This window comes from Mastigoproctus giganteus, chromosome 10 (assembly GCF_048544385.1).
Source record: "Mastigoproctus giganteus isolate SK-2022 chromosome 10, ASM4854438v1, whole genome shotgun sequence".
Lineage (NCBI taxonomy): Eukaryota > Metazoa > Arthropoda > Arachnida > Uropygi > Thelyphonidae > Mastigoproctus > Mastigoproctus giganteus.
The window spans coordinates 169,796,556-169,820,436 of record NC_143584.1 but is presented as its reverse complement, the minus strand read 5'-3'; the positions used below and the strand labels follow the sequence as shown (position 1 = coordinate 169,820,436).

At 36.1% G+C, this 23,881-nt stretch overlaps 1 protein-coding gene across 1 annotated transcript in view; it reads left to right on the top strand.

The window, feature by feature from the left end:
* Nucleotides 1–23,881, top strand: part of LOC150079474 (little elongation complex subunit 2-like) — a 162,053-nt gene that overhangs the window by 14,565 nt on the left and 123,607 nt on the right. The window contains exons 4-5 of the mRNA XM_090382392.1: nucleotides 3,414–3,533; nucleotides 12,425–12,565. Coding sequence (XP_090238518.1) covers nucleotides 3,414–3,533; nucleotides 12,425–12,565 — 261 coding nt within the window. The remainder of the gene's footprint in view (nucleotides 1–3,413; nucleotides 3,534–12,424; nucleotides 12,566–23,881) is intronic.

The window sequence follows — 23,881 nt, the reverse complement described above, 5'->3', positions numbered from 1 at the left end:
TGGTGTAACACATCAACACGTGATAGGTCTTCTGAGTACAAGTGCTTCTAATGCTCCTAAAAACCAAAAAAAAAAAACAAACAACAAACAAACAAGTGCTTTAACATTTCGCTGTAACTCAGAAATCTGCTTGAACAGCAGCCCTAGCATGATATACCATGGGCAATATGATTATTTAAAAAAAAAATAATAATAATAATTATTATTAGTGCCGCACTACTTTCAGTGATGCAATGTTGGATTGGACCTAGAATGAGATTTTATATTGTTTTAATGCACTACATCAGAAAATTGAAGCTCATGAAGAATTAAAGAAACTTTGAGACTTTTCAAACATATTAAATTTAATATAAACATATTAAATTGTGTTTATATTCCATTCTGTTTTCATTTTTATCCATTTTAAAGTTGTAAAGGTAATTTATGGTACTGCCTGTTTGAAGAAAACATGTTGAATATATCTCTGACTGTATGAAATAAACATAATTTATAAAAGATACTGAAAGTGTATGCTGCCAATATCTAGACACTGCTGGGCATGACGTTTCAAATTCTGGAGAACTCTGTGCTGACCAGTAAACCATTTTGGTTAACTCCAGGATTTAACTTCAAAAATAAGACCTTATATATGGCTCTGAAGCATAATTTCATGGAATATTGTTGCAGTCAATATGGCCATGTTGTTTTCAGATTGTTCCTAGCTATGAAAATCGTAATGTTGATTTCCTACTTTTGTGCCTGTCTCTAAAATATTGGCTTGAAATATATAAAAAATTATTTATTTGAAAAAGGATTAATTATTATTATACTTAGTACATTCAAAGGTTCCTAGAATCATACTGGTATTTAAATGGTTTGCACTATGGCCGTAAGGTTTTGTGCAGCGTTGATGTTGATCTTAGTGTGCACGCATACCAGGTGGGTACTGTCTCACCACTTTACTCATTTGTCACAGCTGATTGATTGCAGAATGTCACAATTTGAACACCATGCTAACATCAAGTTCTTCTTTAAACTTGGGCTACAAAGGTGCTGCAAACATTACAGAAAGTTTATGAAGATGATGCTTTAAGAAAACAGCAGTTTATGAGTGGTTTAATCAGTTTAAAAATGAACAGGAAACACTGGAAGATGAACCTTGTGGTGGATGCCCTTCAATGTCACAAAACAACAAAATATTTCAAAAAGAATGCATGTGAAATAATAAGCAAATGACTGTTGTTGAGATTGCTCATGAAGTTGGACTGTCTGTAGGCTCAGTATATGCAATCCTGATGCAAGATTTAGGGATGTGTCACATGTATGTACAAAGTTTGTTCCCAACTTACTGTTGGACAATCAAATGGACTGCAGGAAAGCCACCACAGGTGCTTTGTTCGAAAAATCTATGTAGGACTAAGCTTCCTTCCTAAGAAAAGTTATCACTGGGGGTGAGAGTCTGGTGTTTGCCTGTGACCTCGAGACCAAGGTGAAATCATCTGATTGGCACACAGCAATGCCCCCATGGCCCAAGAAGTTTGTGCAACAAAATCCAATATCAAAGTCGTGCTGGTCCTTTTTTTTTTTTTTTTTTTTGAAAATAAGGGCATAGTGTACCATGAATTTCTGATAGGGGAAGAAGTATTACTGCTGCTTACTCTGTTGAGGTTTGACACATTTAAGTGAGAATGTGAGATAAAGATGACTCAAAAATGGAAGTATGGCTGGATCCTGCACTGTGGCAATGCACCCAGTCACATGGCGAGGGCAGTTCAGCAGTTCTTGGCTGCAAAAAAATCAGTCATGCAGTAGCTTCCTTACTCCCCCCCCCCAACCTTGCACCGTCTGACTCCTGGCTGTTCCCTAAACTGAAAATGGGGCTTCGGGGTCATTGCTACAGTGGTGACATCAAAGTAATCACTGAAGCATCCTTCTGTTTGCTAAAAGAAATATGATTTTAAAGAATATTTCAAAGCTTGGGAAGACTGCTAGAGCAAGTGTATGTGTGTGCACAGAAGGAAAGTGCTCTGAAGTTGATTAGGTTAATAAGCCCAATTGTTCACCCAATAAATTTTTATAGTAAAATTCCAGGAAGTTTTTGAATGTACCATGTATGACTAGCACTCACTCTGTGCCACAATGATGCATAAGTGGAAGTCTATATAATAAAATTTTGTTTAATCTCATCCAAGTCATATATTTTGAATAGGATTCGTTATTTGATCATATCAAAATTTGTACCAGTGCAAAGGGTGTTAACTCTAACAACTATTTTTTGGAGTTTATACACAATACATTTATATGTATTCCTTAAATCTTGATTGTATTATATTATGTATAATTTTGAGTTTATATACCATTAGTGTAATTTTTACATTAATGTTTCTCTGGTTGTTACCTTTGTACATTACTAAATGTACAAAGCTGCGAGCTGAGCTGAGCTGTATAGAAGCATAAATTCACCGTAAGCCTCTTTTACCATTTCATATGCATCAGCTGATGTTTTATTGAGATGGTAACAGAATTTGAGAGCAGTATACTGTTCCTTGCATGACATGTCCATTGTTACGTAGGAGAAACTGAACAGGCATGAACTTCATTTCCATATCACTGCCGACTGCCATCACACCATGCACAGGAATCAACTGTGCAGTTGCTATATGATGCAGCTTGGTTTGGTCTTGAATTCCACAGCTCAGCTAGAAATCGCAAGCAGTATGGTTGTTTGTGAAAAATTATAATCATTCTTTATTGAACACCCCTTGTATACTATAAACGACTCGTATCTGTCTCTCTTCTGTTACTACAAGGGCTAGTGCTGACTGTTTTAACATAAGAAAGATACAGCAAAGTAATACTTAATTCATACTATAAACAGAGTATATATGAAAATTGACACTGGACCTTTTAGAACCAAACTACAGATTTATAAAAATATTTTAAGTAGAAAATTTAATAAGATTTTGTTTCAATTTTAAATTATAAAGAAAAGATACTTGCTTCAGAATTACATTGACAGTGATCTGTGAATTTTTGGAATAGTGTTATTTAAGTACATTTTGCACTCATTGTTGGGATTTTTCTTAGAAACACAATTCTTTTAGTGTTTGAATTGGTTTCCTTAGTTTAAACATGCGACTGTTTCATTAAGACCTCTGCGATAATGCTATACTACTACTACCCCTTGTTTGAGAAAACTTTTTTCACAATTTTTTACTCATTACTGCATGTCTCAGTCTTGGGCAGAGGTAATCAAGTTTTTTCTGTTAAGAAATTTAAGAGTCCTCCACCCTTCCATAAAACATATTTATTAACCTTATAGAACATACATTTTGCAACCATGATACCCAAAGCTATATAACAAATGTTATGTGAAATTCACATAATTACTTATTCCTGTTTATTTAACATAATTGCATTTTTTTCTTAAATAGATCTTGCATGGAAAAGTGGTATTAGAACAACAGGACTTTATGCGTTATGCAAAGAACATGGCCAGAACAAAGAGAAAAGACTACTTGTATATTCATCCTGAAGCCAAAAGATATGTACAGGTAAACTGATATAATCATTTTAAGCTTCCTATTAATAAATGTTTTGATCAAAAATTTTTTATAAACATTTGCAATTCATGTTAGTAATGCATAAATAAGAGACAAATAAGATGGAAATTTACTGCAACTGCTGTAGCCAGTGTCACTTACAAGTGTCATCAATTTCTTGATTGTATTAAAAAGCATGAAGTTGTTACCTTTTTTATATTGCTCTTTATGTTGTTAACACCTGAAAAGTTTTTAAGCTTTGAAATATCAAAAAGCCTACATAGAGAGTGATTTAAAAAGTTAGCATTTAGCACAGAATGCCATCTTGTTTTTGCATCATGAATTGAATCTGTGGATAGGCCATAATTTCTTTATTTATTTATTATACTAGGCACCAAGCAGTGGTATCTGCACAAGGTAGGCCATAGTTGTAGACAGTTCCTTTAAGACTACCACAGGTATCTTTAATATGTCTGTATTACAAATTACAGTAGTAGTCTTAAAGGAACTTAATAGCCATACTAATTTTCAAAATTTAAATTCTCTTTCCTACATCAGACATATTACTGACCTTCTGGCTGTTGTTTACTTGACATGATATCCTACTGCCCTGTGTGTGTGCGCGCCCAACATATTTCTGTTTGATATTTTAAGAAAGTTCTCCTATTTGCTATTTAAACTATTTCTATGCTGTCCTATTTTGTGCCAATTAAAATATTTAATTGTGTTTTGTCTCCATTTGCAATCCTTTTAAAATCCATCTCTTTAAAAATTGTCAGGCTTATTTAATGAAATATAATAAATTAAACTTTTGCTTTTAATCTTTACTCATCTTAGTTCTAGCTCCTCACTGAGCCTGTAACACTAACATTCAAGATAATACATCACCCTAACGGCGCCTCCATAGCCAGGTGGGAAGGAGCAGCAGTGCGTAGCACACGCTTCTTGATTAGACCGGGGTTCGAGCCCGACACCACCAAATACGGAGGATGCGGAAAGGTCAGGGAATGACCACCGCAATATCTTGGAGCAATATGGCCTTAGTTGCTGATGCTCCTAAAAACCAAATAACAAACAAACATCACCCTAAAATTTTGTTTGGCTTCTTCGTTCATCACTGCAAAACAATTGAAATGGCTGATAGTTTATTTTATCTGTAAATTATTGACTGAATTCCTATTTCTTTTACTTCAGGATACACACCCATTCTTTTTTATTTTATTTCCTCCATAATCAATCTATGTCCATAAAAATAAGCTCTTTCTCAGCATTAAATAAATACTAGCCATTAGCTTTAGCAGTGGCAAATGATGAAAGAAGCAAGCTTATAAAGCATCAGCCAAAAAATAAAAAGAAAAACAACACAACACCTCCTATTTCACTTATTCATTCCCTCCATTAGTTTTTCTAATTCTTCCTTGAATTTATTTAAGCTATATTTCCCTAACAACATGGAAGTTTGTTCCAGCAATCAACCACCTGCCGACTAAAGGCAAACCTCCACACATCTGTTCTGCAATCGTCCACCCTCAATTCCCTCGTGTGCAGTCTGAGCAAGACACCTTGCAGGTGCCTAGTTTCCAGATGCTGCAATTTGCAGAACTTAAGCCTTTCTTCTTAAGAGCACCCCTTTGTTCCCCTCACCAATCTCATTGCCCTTCTCTGTACTTGTTTCAGCAGCTCCACATCCTTCCGAAAATGAGACTTCCAGACCTGTGTGTAGTACTCAAGGTGTGTCCTGACCATTGCCTTATACAATAGGATAATCGCCTCGTTATCCCTGCTAGCAAAGTTCCTGTATATCATTGACAGAATCCCATGAGCTGTCCTGGCAGCCTGTCTGCACTGCTTAGAAATCTTCATATATGACCGCACAATTGCCCCCCCCAGTCTTTTTCATTTTCCACCACCCTGAGTGTAGTGGAAAATGAAATGAGCGTTACGCTGAAGTTACTGCTACTTTTATGTAGTACTTTGCATTTGTCAATGTTAAACTTCAATTGCCAGTTCTCATCCCATCTGCCTAACTTTTCTAGATCCTGTTGCAGTAGCATGCCATCATTCCTGTCATTAACCACCCTGCCAATCTTTGTATCATCTACAAACTTGGACATTAAGTGTGATATGTCTTTGTCAATATCATTGATAAATATACAAAACAACAATGGGCCCAACACCAAACCCTGGGTGCCTCTGCCAATAACATCAGTACACAAAGAGCAATGTCCATTGATTAGCACTCTCTGTCTTCTCCCACTCAACCATCCCTTTTTTCCATGACAGCAACTTTCCCTTAATGCCACACTATTTAATGCACTGCGATCTACAAGATACAAATAACGTTAAAAACTGAATAAATATAACATAAATTTAGAAGTACTACAAGAAGTAGTATTTATTAAGTTTTAATAATAGAACAAGCAATAAGGGAAATAAAAGGACTTAAATCAGCAGTCATGAGCAATAATACAGAAAGACAAATGATACTGAATCTGAAGAATAGTGATGTCGTACTTATAAATAGCAGAGAAGGCATAATTCAAATAGCAGAACACTACTATAAAGTATTATATAAGGAGCAAGGGAATGATGCCAGCAGTGGGGAAGATGGATCACAAATTTGCAACACATGCAACATACCCAATATCCTTCCTAATGACAAAAAATGCATTAAAGAAAATGAAGAATCAAAAAAAACCCCGGTGAAGGTGAAGTTACTGTAGAGTTGTTAAAATTGGGAGGAAGAGATGTGAAGTAGAGACTAGCAAGACTATTTGCAAAATACATTAGGAAAAGCGTGACCCCTAAGGGGTGGAATAATGCAATTATAATTTTGCTGCACAAGAAAGGAGAAACATCAGAAATTGGAAATTATAGATCAATTAGCTTGTTGTCCCACATCTACAAGGGTCATCACTAATAGATTAGAAATAATACTTGATGAGAATCAACCAAAAGAGCAAGCTGTCTTTAGGACAGGATTCTCAACTATGGATCACCTTCACATAATATCACAGTAATGGAGAAAGCAAATGAATATAAAACACCATTATGCCTGGTATTTGTGAATTATGAAAAGGCATTTGACTCCATACAGCATAAGGCAATGTTTCAGGCACTGGAAAGACAAAGCATATACACCACATACATTATGATTTTGAAGAAAATATATGAGAATGCTACCTCCTTTATTAGGCTAGACAAAGACAGTAGCAAATTTAAAATTGAGAAAGAAGTTCGACAAGGAGACATAATGTCTCTGAAGTTGTTTACTGCTGCCCTTGAGGAAGCTTTCAGAAGATTGGACTGGTCACAGAAAGGAGTCAATATGAATGGAGAGAGTACCTAAACCATTTACTATTTGCAGATGACATTGCAATCGTAAGCCATGATCCCAAAGAATTAGAGGAAAATCTTAATCAGTTATGCATAATTAGTAAGGATTTCGGATTAAAGATGAATATGGAAAAAACAAAAGTAATGATGAACAAGTATGCCACAAAAAGGAATATAATCATTGAAGGAGCAGTAATTGAAAAGTGGACTCATATATTTATCTGGGACAAGTCATTAGCTGAAATAATGATAAATGGCTGGAAGAAAAGAATAAATTTTGGATGGATAGCATTCAGGAAATATAGTCACATACTGAAGATCGATATCCCAATTTGTCTGAAACATAAAGTAATGAACCAATATATACTCCCCCCCATGACTTATGGAAGTGAAACTTGGGCACTCACAAAAAGAATGGAAGAGAAGCTGAAACTACACAGCGGAGAATGGAACGAATTATATTAGGAATCAGACTGTTGGATAAGAAGAGAAACACATGAATTAGGCAGCAAACTCAAGTAAAAGACATTCTTATCAAAACTAAAGAACTGAAGTGGACTTGGGCAGGAGTCCTAAGCTCAAAGACATGATGACAGATGTACTAAGAAAATAACAGAATGGTACTCAAGAGGAGCTAAAATAAAATGTGGAAGACAACAATGAAGATGGACAGATGAAATTCAAGAGTTTGTGAGTAGTAAATGGATGGCCATTGCATAAAATAGAAGGAACTGGGAAGTTGCTAGAAATGCCTTTGTCCTGCAATGGATTGAAAATGGCTGATGATGATGATGAAGTTTTAATAGGCTTAAGAGGATACAAGTGACATAAAAACTGAATAAATACTTATGAAATAAATACAATTCAGAAGTACCACATGTATTAGTATTGAGTTTTAATGTCATGTGTATCTTCAAGAAAGTTCATTAAATAATTAGTTTTTATTTTATGCGATGTGTGCTAATTCTTATAAATAATGTGATCCTGCTTTAGGATCATTTCTAATTTCCATAATCAAATTACAGTGAATCCTTGCTTTAATGGACTTCAGAAATAACAGACCACATCCAGTGGACCAACTGTTTTGTCCCTGTAGGAGCTAGTGACATAACTGCTTCCATCTGATAGTATTTGCCATCAGTTAAGATGTTTTCATGAAAAAAGTAGAGTACCAGAGAGCCAATATTTTCCTTACCATCACTAGTTATCAGCCTCTGAATGTGTCAGACATCAGTAGGAATTCGTTTGAACCTGCAGTGAGAATACTGAAAGCTCTTCAAACCCAAATAAACTTTAGTAAGAGTTTCCACTGCCACTGTACGACACTACACTGCAAAATTTCAAGCACCTCTATTCCACACAATAAGTGCTATAAAATATAATATTATAATGTGTAATGCGTTTTTATTTCCATAGTAAAACACTTTTTCCTAACGTTCTCTCAACTTCATTGATTGTATGTATTTTTTTTTATTTCGAGTCTAATGGGCATTCTGACAAGCCTTTCCCATACAGTCCATTAAATCAAGGTTTTATTGTATTTTGAAGTGTCTTTATGTAGCTCTTTTTCAGCATTCTGTAAATACAGCCACTCCCCAGCTTATGTAATACTTGACTTTCGGAAATTCGACTTTATGTAAGTTTTTTGCCGGCCGGTGTAAACATAAAAAAATCGTGGGAATGTATTTCGCATCCCATAGGAATAAATGGAGGTATCATGAAAATATTATAGTGTGAACCCAATAACAAACATTGTGGTTTTTTTTTTTTTTTTTTTTGGTAATTGGTTTTAAGACCTCGGAAGTTGAAATTTTCGCTATATAACTAAGCTGTTTATCTCTCTAAAAGGTCATTTTTATAATGGAAATTGCACTACACTCTCATCGTTATCATATGTTCCGTTATTAAGAATCAATTTTGAATGCCTTTGTGATATTTTTCTAAAACACGTTTCTGGAGGTCACTACCATAAAACAGTAAAAACAATTTGCACTTTCCAGTTTATTGGGCTTTTCTGTTAGCACAATTTATTATAAACGGGTAGTAAACTCAATCTTATTGCATTTGAGATAATACTAATAACTGAAATTCTGTGGGTTTTTACGTTACGGTATTATGATGAAATGAGTTCCCCCTTCACTGAAATCTTCAATCATATAAAAAACATAAATAAATTTTCAGAATCTTCTCTTCATTCCTATTTACTTATTACAGTGGTGAAGGGAAAGGTATCAACAGAAAGTGCAAGTGCTGGTAAACTAAGCAAAATTGATTTAGAAATGAATATGATTAATTAAGTACAAAGAAGGCCAATTTTTTCATCTATTGCACTGAATTAGGTCTCGCTGCTTCAACAGTGAATACTATTTTAAGGGACACTGCACGTATAAAAGAACATGTAAAAGGATCAATGCATTTAAGATCAACAGTGATCACAAAACAGCATTCAGGTGCTATATCGAAGATGGAAAAGCTATTAATAATATGGATGGAAAATCAGATTCAGAAGCGAGTGCTCCTGAGTCCAATGGCCATTCAAGCAAAAGCAAGAAGTATTTATGAAGATATTAAGGACAAGTACAGTGAACCCCAAGCCAGGTTCATGTCAAGGAACTGGTGGTTTAATAGGTTCAAGCGTTGCGCTGGTTTCCAAAACATAAAGTAAGCGGTGAAGTCTCCAGTGCCGATTCTGCAGTTGCAGAGAAATTTTGTGATGTGTTGGAAAAAACCACTTCTAAATCTCCACAGCTCTCAACTTCTGCAGCGGCATGCTTATCAGCTGGAGAGTTAATTCTGGCAATGATGCTCAAAAGGTAAAACTTGCTGATGTTATGCCTGTCTCCTCTCTTTTTGTAATTTTATAATTTTGAATTTTTGCAATTTTGTACACTTTTGTAATTTTTCCTGTGCAGGAGATAAAAAAATTGAATAAATAATTCTATTTACATGTTCATCGAACATTTCTTTTTTGCTTCAATCAAATTTGTGAGTGCTGAATAAGCATTTAAGTAAATTCCGACTTACGTAGATATCTGCGGAACACAACCCTTACGTAGGTCAGGGAGTGGCTGTGCCATTGCCTTTAACCTGTAATTGATGTTGATATACAGAACCTTTTCTTTCATTTCTTCATCACTAAGCTAATGCAATGTTAATGAAATTACCTTTATTTTGATATTTGATTAGTGATTATGAATTGATTTATTCCATCTTGTCAGTGGGCTCATGATAATAGTATATTTCATTTATTACTATTTATTACCCGAAAACGGAGTTGCGAATCATATGCTGATAGATTTTCATTACCTTTCAAGGATGGTATGGTGTTTTTTGGTGTGGTAATTTAAAATTATGTTTATAAATAAGATTATCAAGTAAATAAGTGACAAAGCATTTCGGGTGTCTTGTTATCCGGCATGTACTTTAATGTAACTTATATATATTTTTTCTGTTACGTTGATTTTTTCCTTCTAATTGATTTAACTTGAAGACTATTATGAGGGCCGCTCCAAAACTAATGCCTCAATTTTTTTTTGACTGCTCATATGATGTTGCATACAGAATGTAATGGTATCAGGTGAAAACTTAAATGCTTCTGCCAATATCCTGCAAGTTTCAACACTGAATGCAGGGCTTCAGTAATCTGCAAAAATGGAGGATGACTTTAGAGCATCAGTATGTTATTGAGTCCCCAAATGCAGTGAATATTGCATCCATTGAGATTCACCAACATTTGAAGAACATTTATATAATCATGAGAGTTGAAGTGATAGTGGTTTGAAGAACATGCCAAGGTCAGGTCATCCTTGCACTGCAGCAACTGTGGAGAATGGGGAGAAAGTGGATAAACTGGTGCATTAAACCTGGTAAATATGTGCAATAATGGGAATAGGCTTTAATGAATTGAAAACAATTCTGAACAATCTGGGATACTAGAAATTGTGTGCCAGGCATTCTACGAATGCTAATGCCAGATCACAAGGAGCAGAGAATGCAGATCTTCTTGGGTGGCACGAGAGACCACAGGTGATAATTTTCTTGACAACATCATCACTGGAGATGGAACCTGGGTACATCACTATGAACTGGAGTCAAAGGGGGTAGTCTGTGAAGTGACAACACAAGGATTCATTGATGAAGAAAGGCTCAGCTCAGCCATCTTCTGGAAAAAAATTTTCTTTTTTTTTTTTTTGAGACAAGAGAGGAGTTATTCTTCTTGATGTCCTGAACGCAGACACATGATCAATTCTATTTACTATATGGAGACACTGAAAAAGCTGAAGACATGAACAGCAAGAGTGACCAAAGAAGAAAGGAAAATTTTTTTACTTCAGCACAACTGCTAAATCCCATACCAGCATCCTGACAAGAGAGACTATTGTGGAATTTTGGTGGAATGTTTTGTCACATACTCCTTATATTTCCAATTTTGCACCATCAGACTTTCACTTGTTTTGTTCTATGAAGGATCCTTTGTGAGGACCACTTTGCAGATGATGATGCCATCATTTTGTCCATCAAGAAATGTCCCACTTTGGAGGCTTACAGCAACTTTTGTGTGAGTGAAATGTAGGCTCTGGTTCAACAGTGGAGAAATTAATAGCTGAGTGGTGTTTTTCCAGCAATATAGGACAAGTAGAATTTCACTCCCACAGCTATTATCTTATGTGAAGTATTCAATAACAACTGTCAAAAATTGCTACTTTTAGGTTGTAATTTTTTTATTATTTATTATTATTATTATTATTTTTTTTTTAATACAAATATTTGTAAACATCATTATTTTGGCATCTTTCATCCATGTGTATTTGATGAAAAGAGATAATTTCAGTATGAAATATTTATGTGCCCATATTATAAGCTTTTACAGGTTGGGGTACAAAAAACACATTATGAAAGTGTATTTAGGAATTGTTTGGTTTTATAGTACTTAATATATTTAGCTAAAAAAAAATCTCATTTTCAGAAATAAATTCTTAGCACATCATAGTTTATGTTAAGATATGCATCTATGATGTTGACATAAACATGTTACTTCTGAACAATTCTTTCTGCAAATGCAGTTATGAAATTTTAAAATTTATTTTAACATCATCCAGTATTCTTTCATAATGCTGGATCATAATATGACTTTCTGTTTCACACTTCAAAGAAGGCTAGTGGGAGATTTTTTGGATCCAGGTTTAAAAGCACTTGATTCAGATTTAAAAGCACTTGTGGCTCATCTAATTTTCAAAGAATCTTTCTCTAAATTTCACTATATATAGTTCATTTATAAGAAAGAGTTTGAAAGGGTAAATCATGTTTTAATGTTATGAACTGTGTGATTTTTCAAGTTTGTTTGTTTTTATGGCTCCTTTACAGGATTGTAATTTTTTTTTTTTTTTTTCAGTATCACTACATTATGTGTTGGGGATTTAAAAATAATGTATTTGGAAAACATTGTTGATATTTTGTTTTATTATAATGATAAACCTATGTCTTAACAACAGCTAATAAGTATGTAACTGTAAAATGATTTACATTTTGCCCTTATTCATAAAAGAAAAGTTATGATTTTGTTATAGGAGCTGTTGATAGAGCAACTCCAGTATGCTCTTTCTTATCCCAGGCATTTCTCCTTGCACTCTACTATAAACTACTTGGCCTCAGAGTTATCAGCAAAGAATATATTGAGTCTTAAACATGAATCAGTTGTACTGGAAATGGTAAATATATGTTCTGTATTTTAAATTTTGTAGGGCTGTTACTTTTCTAATGTACTATTTTATTTTTTTAATATTATATTGCAGTATTTTTATAATGTACTAATATCTCCTAATATTAAGTATATACTGTAAATCTCTCATATAGCAAAATTAAAGCATCATAACTTTGTTAATGTGGAATTTCCTTATAAATCTGCTTACTACTCAAGAAGATATTTATAATTAATACAAGGTGATTCTAAAAATCTCTTTTTTTTTTTTTTTTACTGTCATGCTTGTTTACCTTTGTTAAATATAGTAGCTAAATGCCCTTGGGTATATTCATGATTTTCTAAAATTTTGGCTTAGAGATTTTGGAACACTTGTCTTTTTTATTGTTTATATCATCTGATATGGCTCACATCTACCATGCAGTTTGTTTAATTTGTTAGAACGTCATGTGCATAGTACCATCATTACTCTCAGAACATTAGCTTAGCATTAGTAAAGGCATATGATGCAAGAAAGCAAGCTTATATAGCATCAGCCAAAAAAAAAAAAAAAAACCCTTCCCATTTCACTCATCCATTCACTCCAAAAGTTTGTCTAGTTCAGCCTTGAATTTATTTAATCTGGAAACTTCCACAATGACAGATGTAAATTTGTTCCAGAAATCAACCACCTCTTTCCTCAATATCAGTTTCAACCACTGTCTTTCCTCAATTTCAATTTATGCCCTCTCAGGTGTGGAATCTGAGCAGAAAGAAGAATCCCATCAGCATTAAGTTTGCTCAAACCATTCAAGGATTTTCTAAAATTTTGGCTTAAAGATTTTGGAACACCTGTCTTTTTTGTTGTTCATATCATCTTATGTGACTCACATCTACTATGCAGTTTGTTTAATTTCTCAGTACATCATGTGTGTAGTACCATCATTACTCTTCTCAAAACATCATTTGCATTGTTCAGTGTCATAATTCATGGCTTTTCCAAAACAAACTTCAACTTTCACCCACACTCCCCCCCAATTTTATTCTGTCACTTGTATTGCAGTCACCATTTAATGTGTAGGTTTCTTGTACATAAACTGCACTTATATCTTTAACAATGCTTAGAATAAAAAAAAAGTGGAATGAAATGGTAAAGGAAAAAGATAGTTAGCAGAGGAGGAAGTAGAAAGTTACCACAGGCCTGGGTGTTGAGGTATAAGGTTGACACAGAGTCAGAATATTCAGCAGAATTGTGGAACAAGCGTCGTGATCAGTACCTTCATTCATGGAATATCTTGGTTTGAGAAGCTGTTTCTTACATCGTGTGTTAGTTTATTTATGTGGAATCTGTGTCACAGCATTGTTGATTAATTGTCTGAGCTGGATAGCATGTTGCTTAATTTACAGGAAGTATTGAAGAAGCTGGGAATTCAGCAAGAATATTCATCTCATGTATATTTGTAAATATGTGCTTAGGATTGGGACTCATGTTGGCTGTGAAGAGAAGCATTGTTGCCTTTATCCTATTAAGTGCATGTTAGATTTTTTTTTGGAAATTACTTATATATGTCACTCAAGGATTTGTTCACATGAAAAGCTGATGCCAATGCATAAACTTACATTAAACAAATGAGTCATGAAGCATAGTGGATGATTTAGTATCTGTGAAATTGTACCCAGGTTATCATTGAAATAACTTAGCAGAGTGCTTGCATGTACTGACTACTGTGAACTGCTTAGGGAAGATTCCCTCCTCCAAGTTATACATCATTATGCTCCATATATTTTGAAATCATGCTTTTCTTGGGATATCAGGAAGAATTTATCACATATCCTTTCGTTGAGTTTAATATTTTATATTGTTTCTCAACTTTTTACATGTGAACAGTTTTGAATTTGATTTACTATGTTTTCTTTCTTTTTCAGTAGAATTTTACTGTGTGGAATTAAGTTTTCACATTACCATTATTCATGCAGACTTTCCAGTTAACTTAGAAGGTTTATTTTGTTCTTCAAGCCAGAAGAGGATTGAAATGTTTCACAGTTTTCAAAATATTACTTACCTACCATTTAATATGCTTTTAACCACTGATGCCTGTAACTAGAATATCTATTTCATCATTAAGGTAAGAAAACATCTGCTGCCTCTCTTTTTCCATTTATCAGCTTGCTCCACTAATTTTTAATTTTTTTGTGTTTTTTTTTTTTTTTTTTTTTTTTTTTTGCCTGCATTGCTTTCTGCTTCCAGGGAAGTTTTTTGCAACTGTACTCAAACACAATGGCACATAACATGTGACTGGACACCTTTTTTGCACAGTCATCTCCGTCAGTAGTGTGATGTGGGAATGGCAAACTGTGATAAATGTCATTTGTGAAATGAATTAATGAAAGTGATTAATGAAACATTATGCTGCCAAGTGAGTGTATTATACCAAAACTTTTATTAACTTATCCCCATTTTTTTTAAACTGATCAGAAGTAGCAGTTTCATTAAGATAGGTTAAGGAAGATAAGAAATGAGAGAAAACAGGTAACCATCAACATCATCAGTTACTCCAGCATATAGAATGAAAAAACTTTGTCAGAAATGTGATTAGTTGTGTGATATAACTGGTGTTAGCAGCCATTGACTTTCACTAATTGTGATTGACAGCTGGGCATTTCCTGTTTTAGTTAACACGAGGTCATTACTTTTTGCCTAGAATTGTAAGGGTGAAAATAAAGTTGATTGAGTAACAATTATAAATCAAAAAGAACTTGTATGAGGTTAAAATAACAATAAAAATGCCAAGCTCCATATGAAAATAAAAGTCTGGGCCAAGTTTACCAATAGCAATAGACGGCTTACTGTTACTCCCACTATAAGCAGTTAGAACAGGAGCAATAGCAAAACCCTTTGCCAAGAATAAGTATGCTTGTTGATACATTTTAATAACACACAAAAATAACTATAAAAATGCTGTTCTGTATTTCAGTAATGATCTGGGATTACCAAAAGACCTGGCTCCTAGCACATTCCATGTACGGTTACTACCAATGAATTTCCTATTTTCCCTTGTTTCTTACTTTCCCAAACCTAAAAAATATTATTGAAACTTACATCTGATTGGGTTAGAAAAACAAGGATAAGTTAATAAAATTTTCACTAGTTTAATACTTAATCAGTTACTTAGCAGTTTAATACTTATTATGAAGTGTCTGATTGCAGTTTGCTGTACTTGCATCACACTATCAATGGAGCTAACCACATGAAAATGCCACTAACTGACATACCATATGTAATGGTATCCTCACAAAACCTCCCTATATTTTTTGCAGTAAGATTTAGCACAAATGCTTACATTTTTTGAGTGCATTAATAGTTTTTCTTCAGAATATTCTGTTTGTTATTTAATTGCCTTACAAGTCATAATCCAGCTTCTTGTTTGCAAGGTTTTGTTATTGAAATTCTCTCTCTTATGTCTGTTTCCATTACTGGCAATATCACTGAATGTCATTTTTTGAGAAAACTGAGTTTGTCCTATACAAGCACTGACTGTTTTCCATGTGTTACTTCAGTCTCTTGCCCATAGGCCTCAGTCACATATAGCTATAGCATTGTCTGAAGAACCGAAGCTGACTAACTAGGAGACCTCCCCCACACCACATATCCTGAATTTGACTTGTGGAGAGCTGACTAGGATCCAGACCCAATTTCCATACCTCACCTTCTCGTAGTATAATCTGTTAGTGATGAGCCATCTATACAGCTACTGAATGAACAAGCCTAGGCTGCTACTATTAGTCTTAGCAATAGAGATAAAAATACTAATTCTACCTCGGTTTCAAAATCCTTAAAAAAATTATTTTGAAGACTAAATGCACACGGCATATAATATGTTATGGTTGAAATTAACTATATAATATTGGTGTAAATACACCATAGTTTACCTATAAATTTAACTATATAAGTAGTGTAATGGCATCGTTTGATCATCGAAACTATGGTGTATTTACACCGATATTATATAGCTCATTTCAATCCATAACATATTATGCTTTGTGCGTTTAGCCTTCAAAATATTATTATTATCTTCATCATTTGGCATCTCTCATATTGTGGAATTAACTTCACAACCATGATGGCATGTCTGCATTATCAGAGTACCTGCCTGCCCACCGATGAGTGAGCCAACAATCTCCGAAACACCTCTGTGTGGTGGTGCCCACTGAGAATAAATAACAATAGTCTCCTCTACTAGAAAAGCGTTATTTATTCGAAGTAGTGCAATACAGCTGTGAATTACAGGCTCCGAAAAAGTGATAAGTGTTTGCCTTTTTATTTACCTAATTGTTATTTTATATTGTACTTTATACGTAGTCTTATAGTTATAGTTATGCTGGTTATTTTTATTTTTAATTTAGATAAAGAGTTTTTGTAGATTACTACTTAATATACGTAAAACCGTTATTTCTTTCGAATCTTATAGCCATTGTTTTTGTATAGAGTAGTAGGGAATTCAAATTTTTAATTGTGGTAACTAGGTAGCTCTAATGTATAATTATATAGCATAATACGCATCACTGCATTTAGGATTCTATTAGATAGTGTAGTATTGACAATTAATTAATTAAATTTATTGATCTTATTAATTTAAAATATCATGCCCCAGACTAGAGCAGCAAAGCAACTGGCAAAAAGTGGCAGGAGTGCTGTGACTCGGGGGAGAACTGAGGGGGGTGATTCTCCAACACATTACAGCCTAAAAAAATGTGCAACTTGTGAAATGTTTGCCAAACTTTCTGGAACAAAACATGATCTAGCAAAGGAGGATGTATTTGTGTGTGTGCCAGGTGCAGAGTGTCTAGAAATTAGGCATCAACTCAGCGTTCTACTGGTCGTCTATGAGAGCTTGAAGTGTAGGGTAGATTCCCTTGAAGAAATTAATATGAGGGACCCGTCAAGCTCTCAGCTGCCCAACTGAACACCAGAGCTCACTCCTGGGCATCAGGCAACACAGCAGCAATCTCCAATGCAGAATGCGCTGGTACTAAAGGAACTAGTTATTGTTGGTTACTCTATTGTCAAGGAGACAGAGAATATATTGTGTAAAAAGGATAGATGGAACAGGACCAGGGTATGTCTGCCAGGGGCAAAAGTTGATGACGTTATAAAGACTATATCATCTTTTAAGGGCACAAAAGGTGATATTGTTGTACACGTTGGCACCAATGACATTAAGAGTAGGAGATCTGCAGATTTACTTAACAAGTACAGGTCAATGTTGCAAAAAAGTCGTGAGTCAGTGTTAAATTTGAAAGTGTCTGCAATTCTGCCCAGACACGATAGGAGGGAGTACATGATGAAAGCCTTGTCAATCAATTCGGCCCTGGAAGGAATGTGCAAGGCTCAAGGGGTAGAATTTTTTTCAGCATGGTCTGTGCTTGTTAACAGGAGAGACTGCTTCTACAGGGATGGAATACACTTAAATAGAAAGGGTGCAAGAATATTTGCTGATGCTATCGAGGCAGTGTTAGGTGGGTCGGAAAACTGCTAGCTTTGGGGGATTCACAGACTAAAAGGTTAAAAGTAGCCGCAGGCAGAGGTGAAGGTGATTCTTGCACAACTTCTATTAGAATAAGTAGCGACCTGGAGCGAGGGGTGTTGGGGGTTTCAGAGACTGATGGCAGTCATCGTGAAGCAGGTGGGTATATGGGATGTGTTAGGGTAACTAATAATAAGGATAGGTACATGTATACTTGCATGTATACCAATGCTAGAAGTATAGTAAATAAATTTGATGAATACGAAGTGTTGGTCAAGACCTCAAAGTCGGATATTGTTGGGATAGCAGAGATGTGTTGTCACACAGATATAAGAAATGCAGAACTGGAATTTGGGGAGTACAATGTGTACAGAAAGGATATGCAGGATAGGAAGGGAGGAGGTGTTATGCTGTTAATTAAGAAAAACATAAAATCAAAAGAAGTGCATCCAGTTGATACAGATGAACAGTGCACTGTTGAGTCAGTTTGGTGTGACATAAGCACTGCAAAAGCAAAAATAAGAGTAGGAGTGAGTTTATAGGCCTAATGACTCAAATGAGTACAATGAATTAATTGTACAGAGAAATAGAGTGGGCTAGTAAACCAGAATGTCTTATAATGGGGGATTTTAACTTCCCAGATATTGACTGGAACATGTGGGTTGGTCACTCACACACTAGTAAGACTTTTGTGGATTTATTGGATGATTGTTTTCTGCAGCAGCATGTTCAAGAGGCAACCGGAGAGGGTAATACTCTTGATCTGGTTATCAGCAGTGATCATTTGTGATATTAAGAATTTGCAGATAAAGGAACCACTAGGTGGCAGTGATCACAGTATACTGATGTGGGATTTACTTAAAGATATAATTACCATCAGGGGTAAAGGAAAGGGTTTTTGCTTTCATAAAGGCGAGTACAGTGGTCTCAGATAGTTTTTAAATTCTGTACAGTGGGATCAACTGATGATGTTACCAACAGTAAATTGTAAGTGGGAAGCATTCAAGGAATTAATCGTGGATGCTACTAAAAGCGGCGTCTCCGTAGCCAGGTGGGAAGGAGGAGCAGTGCGTAGCACGCGCTTCTTGATAAGACCAGTGTTCGAGCCCGTCACCACCAAATACGGAGGATGCGGTAAGGTCAGGGAATGACTACCACATATCTCGGAGCAATATGGCCTTAGTTGCTAATGCTCCTAAAAACCAAACAACAACAACAACAGCTACTAAAAGTTTCATACCTATTAAGAAATATTGTTCAAGGTTTAGGCCTAAATGGTTATCAAATGAACTAATGAGACTCGTGACAGAGAAGAAAAATGCATGGGATGCATATAAATTATCAAGCGACTCAGAAGCCTACGGCAGATATAAGCTAGTCTGTAATCAGGTCACAAAGAAGGTTAGGCAGGCGAAAGCAGATTACGAGAAATCTTTAGCAAAAGATGCTAAGAAAAACAGCAAGGATTTCTTTATTTATATAAACTCTAAAAGGAAGGGGATGAATCTGATTGGTCCACTTGATATCGATGGTTCGACTGTTGATGATCCTGCTCAGATAGCAAACAAACAAACTGAATGAGTATTTTGCATCTACATTTACACATGAGGAGTTAGTAAGGTTTTAAAATGGCAGAAGGTTATCAAATTGTCGCAGGGTGCTTAATGATTTTGTAATAACTGAGAGCAAAGTAGAGGATAAATTGTTGAAGTTAAACATAAGAAAGGCACCTGGGTAGATGGGATCTATCCAGTTATATTAAAGGAGGCAGCAAAGCAACTAAGCAAACCCTTAGCCATAATTATGAGGGCATCCTTGGACTCGAGAGGTCCCCACGGACTGGAGATGTGCAAATGTATCCCCAATTCAAAAAGGGGGATCGAAGGGTGACACGAGTAATTATAGACCAGTTAGTTTAACTTCTGTTCCGGGTAAAATAATGTAGTCACTGGTTAAAGATGCATTGCAGGATCATCTAGACAAGACTGCAGCAATAATTCAGACACAGCATTGGTTTGTTAAGGGAAAGTCTTGTTTGACAAATTTGATAGGATATTATGATGTGGTTACAAAGGAACTGGATGCAAAAAATAATTTTGATATCATATATTTGGATTTCAGGAAGGCTTTTGACACAGTTGCACATGGAAGACTGTTGTACAAATTGGAGCAGAATGGTATTAGGTGGTAGATGACTCTCATCGACCGGTGAAATACCACCATTTTGCTTATTGGAGGCTTGAAGTGGTGGAACCCATGTTTAGTCTCTAGAGTTAAGTTCCGGTTGACCCTTCCCTATCTCTTCCATCATGCAGTATGATTGATGAGTTTCGAGGTTATGATGAACGTCATGGCGAGATCCAATATTCCTTACATTTCGAGGGTACAGCTCTAAAACGGTGTTCGCAGGCAGGCCGCTAGTTAGTACACCGGACCGAACCTATTGGTAACTCTCTAGGAGGCTTCCGGATCAGCTAGTGTATAATCTTGCTACCTCTACTCTGCCAGATAGTGACTGGAGGGTGTCCGAGTAGTGTGTATGCGGGGAGCATTGTCGACGCCACGTTATGTCAAGGATCTGGGTATATTCTTACCACGTGTACGCCATATCCAAAAATTTCATTACTTCATATAGCATGTCCCACCCACTTTTCTTACTATTGAATACACCATGAATTGTCAAACTAATAGAGCAAGTTTATCTGTGAAAAGACCTAAACCTCCCAAGCACTTCCTAATACATTTCACAAATATACGTGGTCTCAATTCTAATCTCAACGATGTCCATTTCCACTTGCAGTCTGCCAAACCCCATGTACTTTTTCTGACAGAATCTCCGTTATCGGTTGATTCAACTAGTGCTCATCTCAGATGCCCAAAAAGAATCATATAACGAATAATTTGGGCATCTCAGATGCCCAAATTATTCGTTATATGATTCTTTTTTCCTCAAAGGTGGTACTTGTGCATATGTCCATTCTGATATTCCCTGTCAGAGACTTGGAAATTTGGAATGTCCTCTCTTTGATCTTCTCTGGCTTAAAATCTCTCTACCTCATTGTGTCAAATTCATCTGTTGTCTCTACCGTTCTCCCAACTCCACTAATCACTTGGAGCTCTTTGGCTTCCTCTCTTTGCAACTTGACTTTCTCCAGTCCAACTTTCCTAACAGTGAGGTAAATTTCCTTGGTGATTTTAATGTTCACAACTCCAGTTGGCTTCCGTTTTCTAGTCACACCGACCCAGCAGGTCGAGATGCTGAGGCGTTTGCAATTACTAATGACCTAGCACAGATTGTTCATTTACCTACAAGAATACCGGACAATCCTAATCGTACAGCCGATACGCTTGATCCTTTTCTCACAAACAACCCTTCTAAGTACACGGTCGAAGTGAGAGGTCCTTTAAGCACTTCAGATCACAACTTGGTGATTGTCTCTTCTCCAATGGAACCTTTATCTCACGGCTATTACCAACCTCGTGTTGTTTGGCATTACAAGAATGCAAAATGGGATGACCTGCGAGACTTTTTTCTTCTTTTCCTTCGTTGGATTACTGTTTCAAAACTTCTGATGTCAACGTTTGCTCAGATCGTGTCAGTGAAATTATTCTTGCAGGAATGGAATCCTTTATCCCACACTCCACTTTAAAATCTCGTCCTTTATCTAAACCTTGGTTTTCCAATAAATGTGCTAAGGCTGTTCAAGAGAAGAATGTTGCATATCGTAATTGGCTTGTTTCTTATTCTTCAGTTTCATTTTCTGCCTACACCAAAGCTTGCAACAATTGTAAAGCAGTTATTAATCAGTCCAAACTAGAGTTTGAACAGGCTAAGAGTAGAAAACTTGCTTCTTGCCCTAATGGTAGCCAAGCATTCTGGTCTCTTGCCAAAGCTATTGGCCGCAACTTTTGCCCATCTCTGCTCCCACCTCTGTCCAAACCAGATGGTTGTGTTGTCACTTCAGCCAAGGATAAAGCTGACCTGCTAGCATCCCATTTTTCTTCCAACTCATGTATTAATGATCTTGGTAAAACACCTCCCACCATTCCCAACATGCTCCATTCAATGCCTCCTGTGGTCTTCCGTCAAAAGGATATCAGAAGGATTTTGATGAATCTTGATGCTAAACAAGCTCCAGGTCCTGATGGTATTTCTCCACTTGTTCTCAAAACCTGTGCTCCTGAACTTACTCCTATTCTTTGCCGCCTTTTTTCACTTTCTTATTCCGAAGGTGCTTTTCCTTCTGCTTGGAAATTTGCTCTTATCCAGCCAGTTCCTAAAAAGGGTGACAAATTGCTCCCATCCAGTTATCGTCCCATTGCAATTACTTCACTCTTTCTAAAGTAAAGGAGAAATCAATTAACCGCCAACTCTTAAACTACCTAGAAACCTTCCGTCTGATCAACGATTGCCAGTATGGATTCCGTCAGTGTCGATCCACTGGTGATATTCTGGCTTATGTTACCCATTTATGGACTAATTCAGTGGAAAGGTTCAGCGAAACACAAGTAGTTGCTCTTGACATCTGAAAGGCTTTTGATTGTGTTTGGCATAAAGGTCTTCTAAACAAGCTTCCATCTTATGGTTTGCCAACTGTTTTTATTAATTGGTTATCCAGTTTTCTCTCTGATCACTCCCTGAGGGTGATGGTAGATGGCTCTCTGTCTTCTGACTTCTCCACTAATGCCAGTGTCCCCCAAGGTTTAGTTCTTTCCCCCACTCTTTTCCTCTTGTATATTAATGACCTTCTTCCATTGACTGGAAATCCTATCCATAGTTTTGCCGATGATAGCACATTGCATTCCACTTTCCATTTTGAGAAACCTTGTCCTACTCAATCGGCTTCAACTTCTCGAAAATCTGCTACCAATTCCTTAAATGCCGATCTTCAGGTAATTCTCCAGTGGGGCAAAGACAACTTAGTTGATTTCAACCCTTCTAAAACTCAGTCTTGTCTTATATCTCGCAAAAAGGATTCTTCTGCTCCTATGCTTATCTTTAGTGACATTCCGATTTCTAGGCAAAATGATATATCTCTATTGGGGTTTACCCTGACTTCTAATCTCTCTTGGCACAAGCACATTACAAATATTGCTTCCTCTGCATCAAAAAACTTGGTTTTCTCTTTTGCTCTCGGCGTTACTTTTCTTCCAAACAGCTGCTCACTCTGTATAAATTGCAAATCCGCCCTGCCATGGAATATTGTTCCCACATCTGGGGTGGTGCCCCCAAAACCTCCCTCAGGCTTCTTGATTCCATTCAGAAGAGGGCAGTTAGGTTAATTAATGATTCATTTCTAACAGAGTCTCTCCACTCGCTTTCTCATAGACATACTGTTTCTGCTGCATGCCTCTTCTGCAGATACATCCATGGACACTGTTCTTCTGAATTGGCTTCTATAATTCCCTCTCTCTCTTTCAAAACAGTCTGAACACATGCCGCCACCAGCCAACATCCATTTACTGTCCAACTTCAAACCCACAGAACCAACTTTTCATCTTTCTCATTTATTCATTCAACTACTGTTTTCTGGAACAACCTTCCTTCATATGTATTTCCTGAAAATTACAATCTACAGAAGTTCAAGTCCAATGTCAACAAATATCTTCTTTCATCGTCTCAACCTCCAATCCAAGCACGGTACTAAGTTTTTTTTTTTTTTTTTTTTTGATTTGGTAGTTGTTGGCGCATCGGCTTCTGTGGCCATATTGCACCTCCCAAGGTTTTTGCAGTACTTTGATCCAAGCCTGAGGCGGGAATCGAACCCGCGACCTTTGGGTTGCCGGGCAGGTACTTTACCCACTCGGCTAGCCCGGTCCGC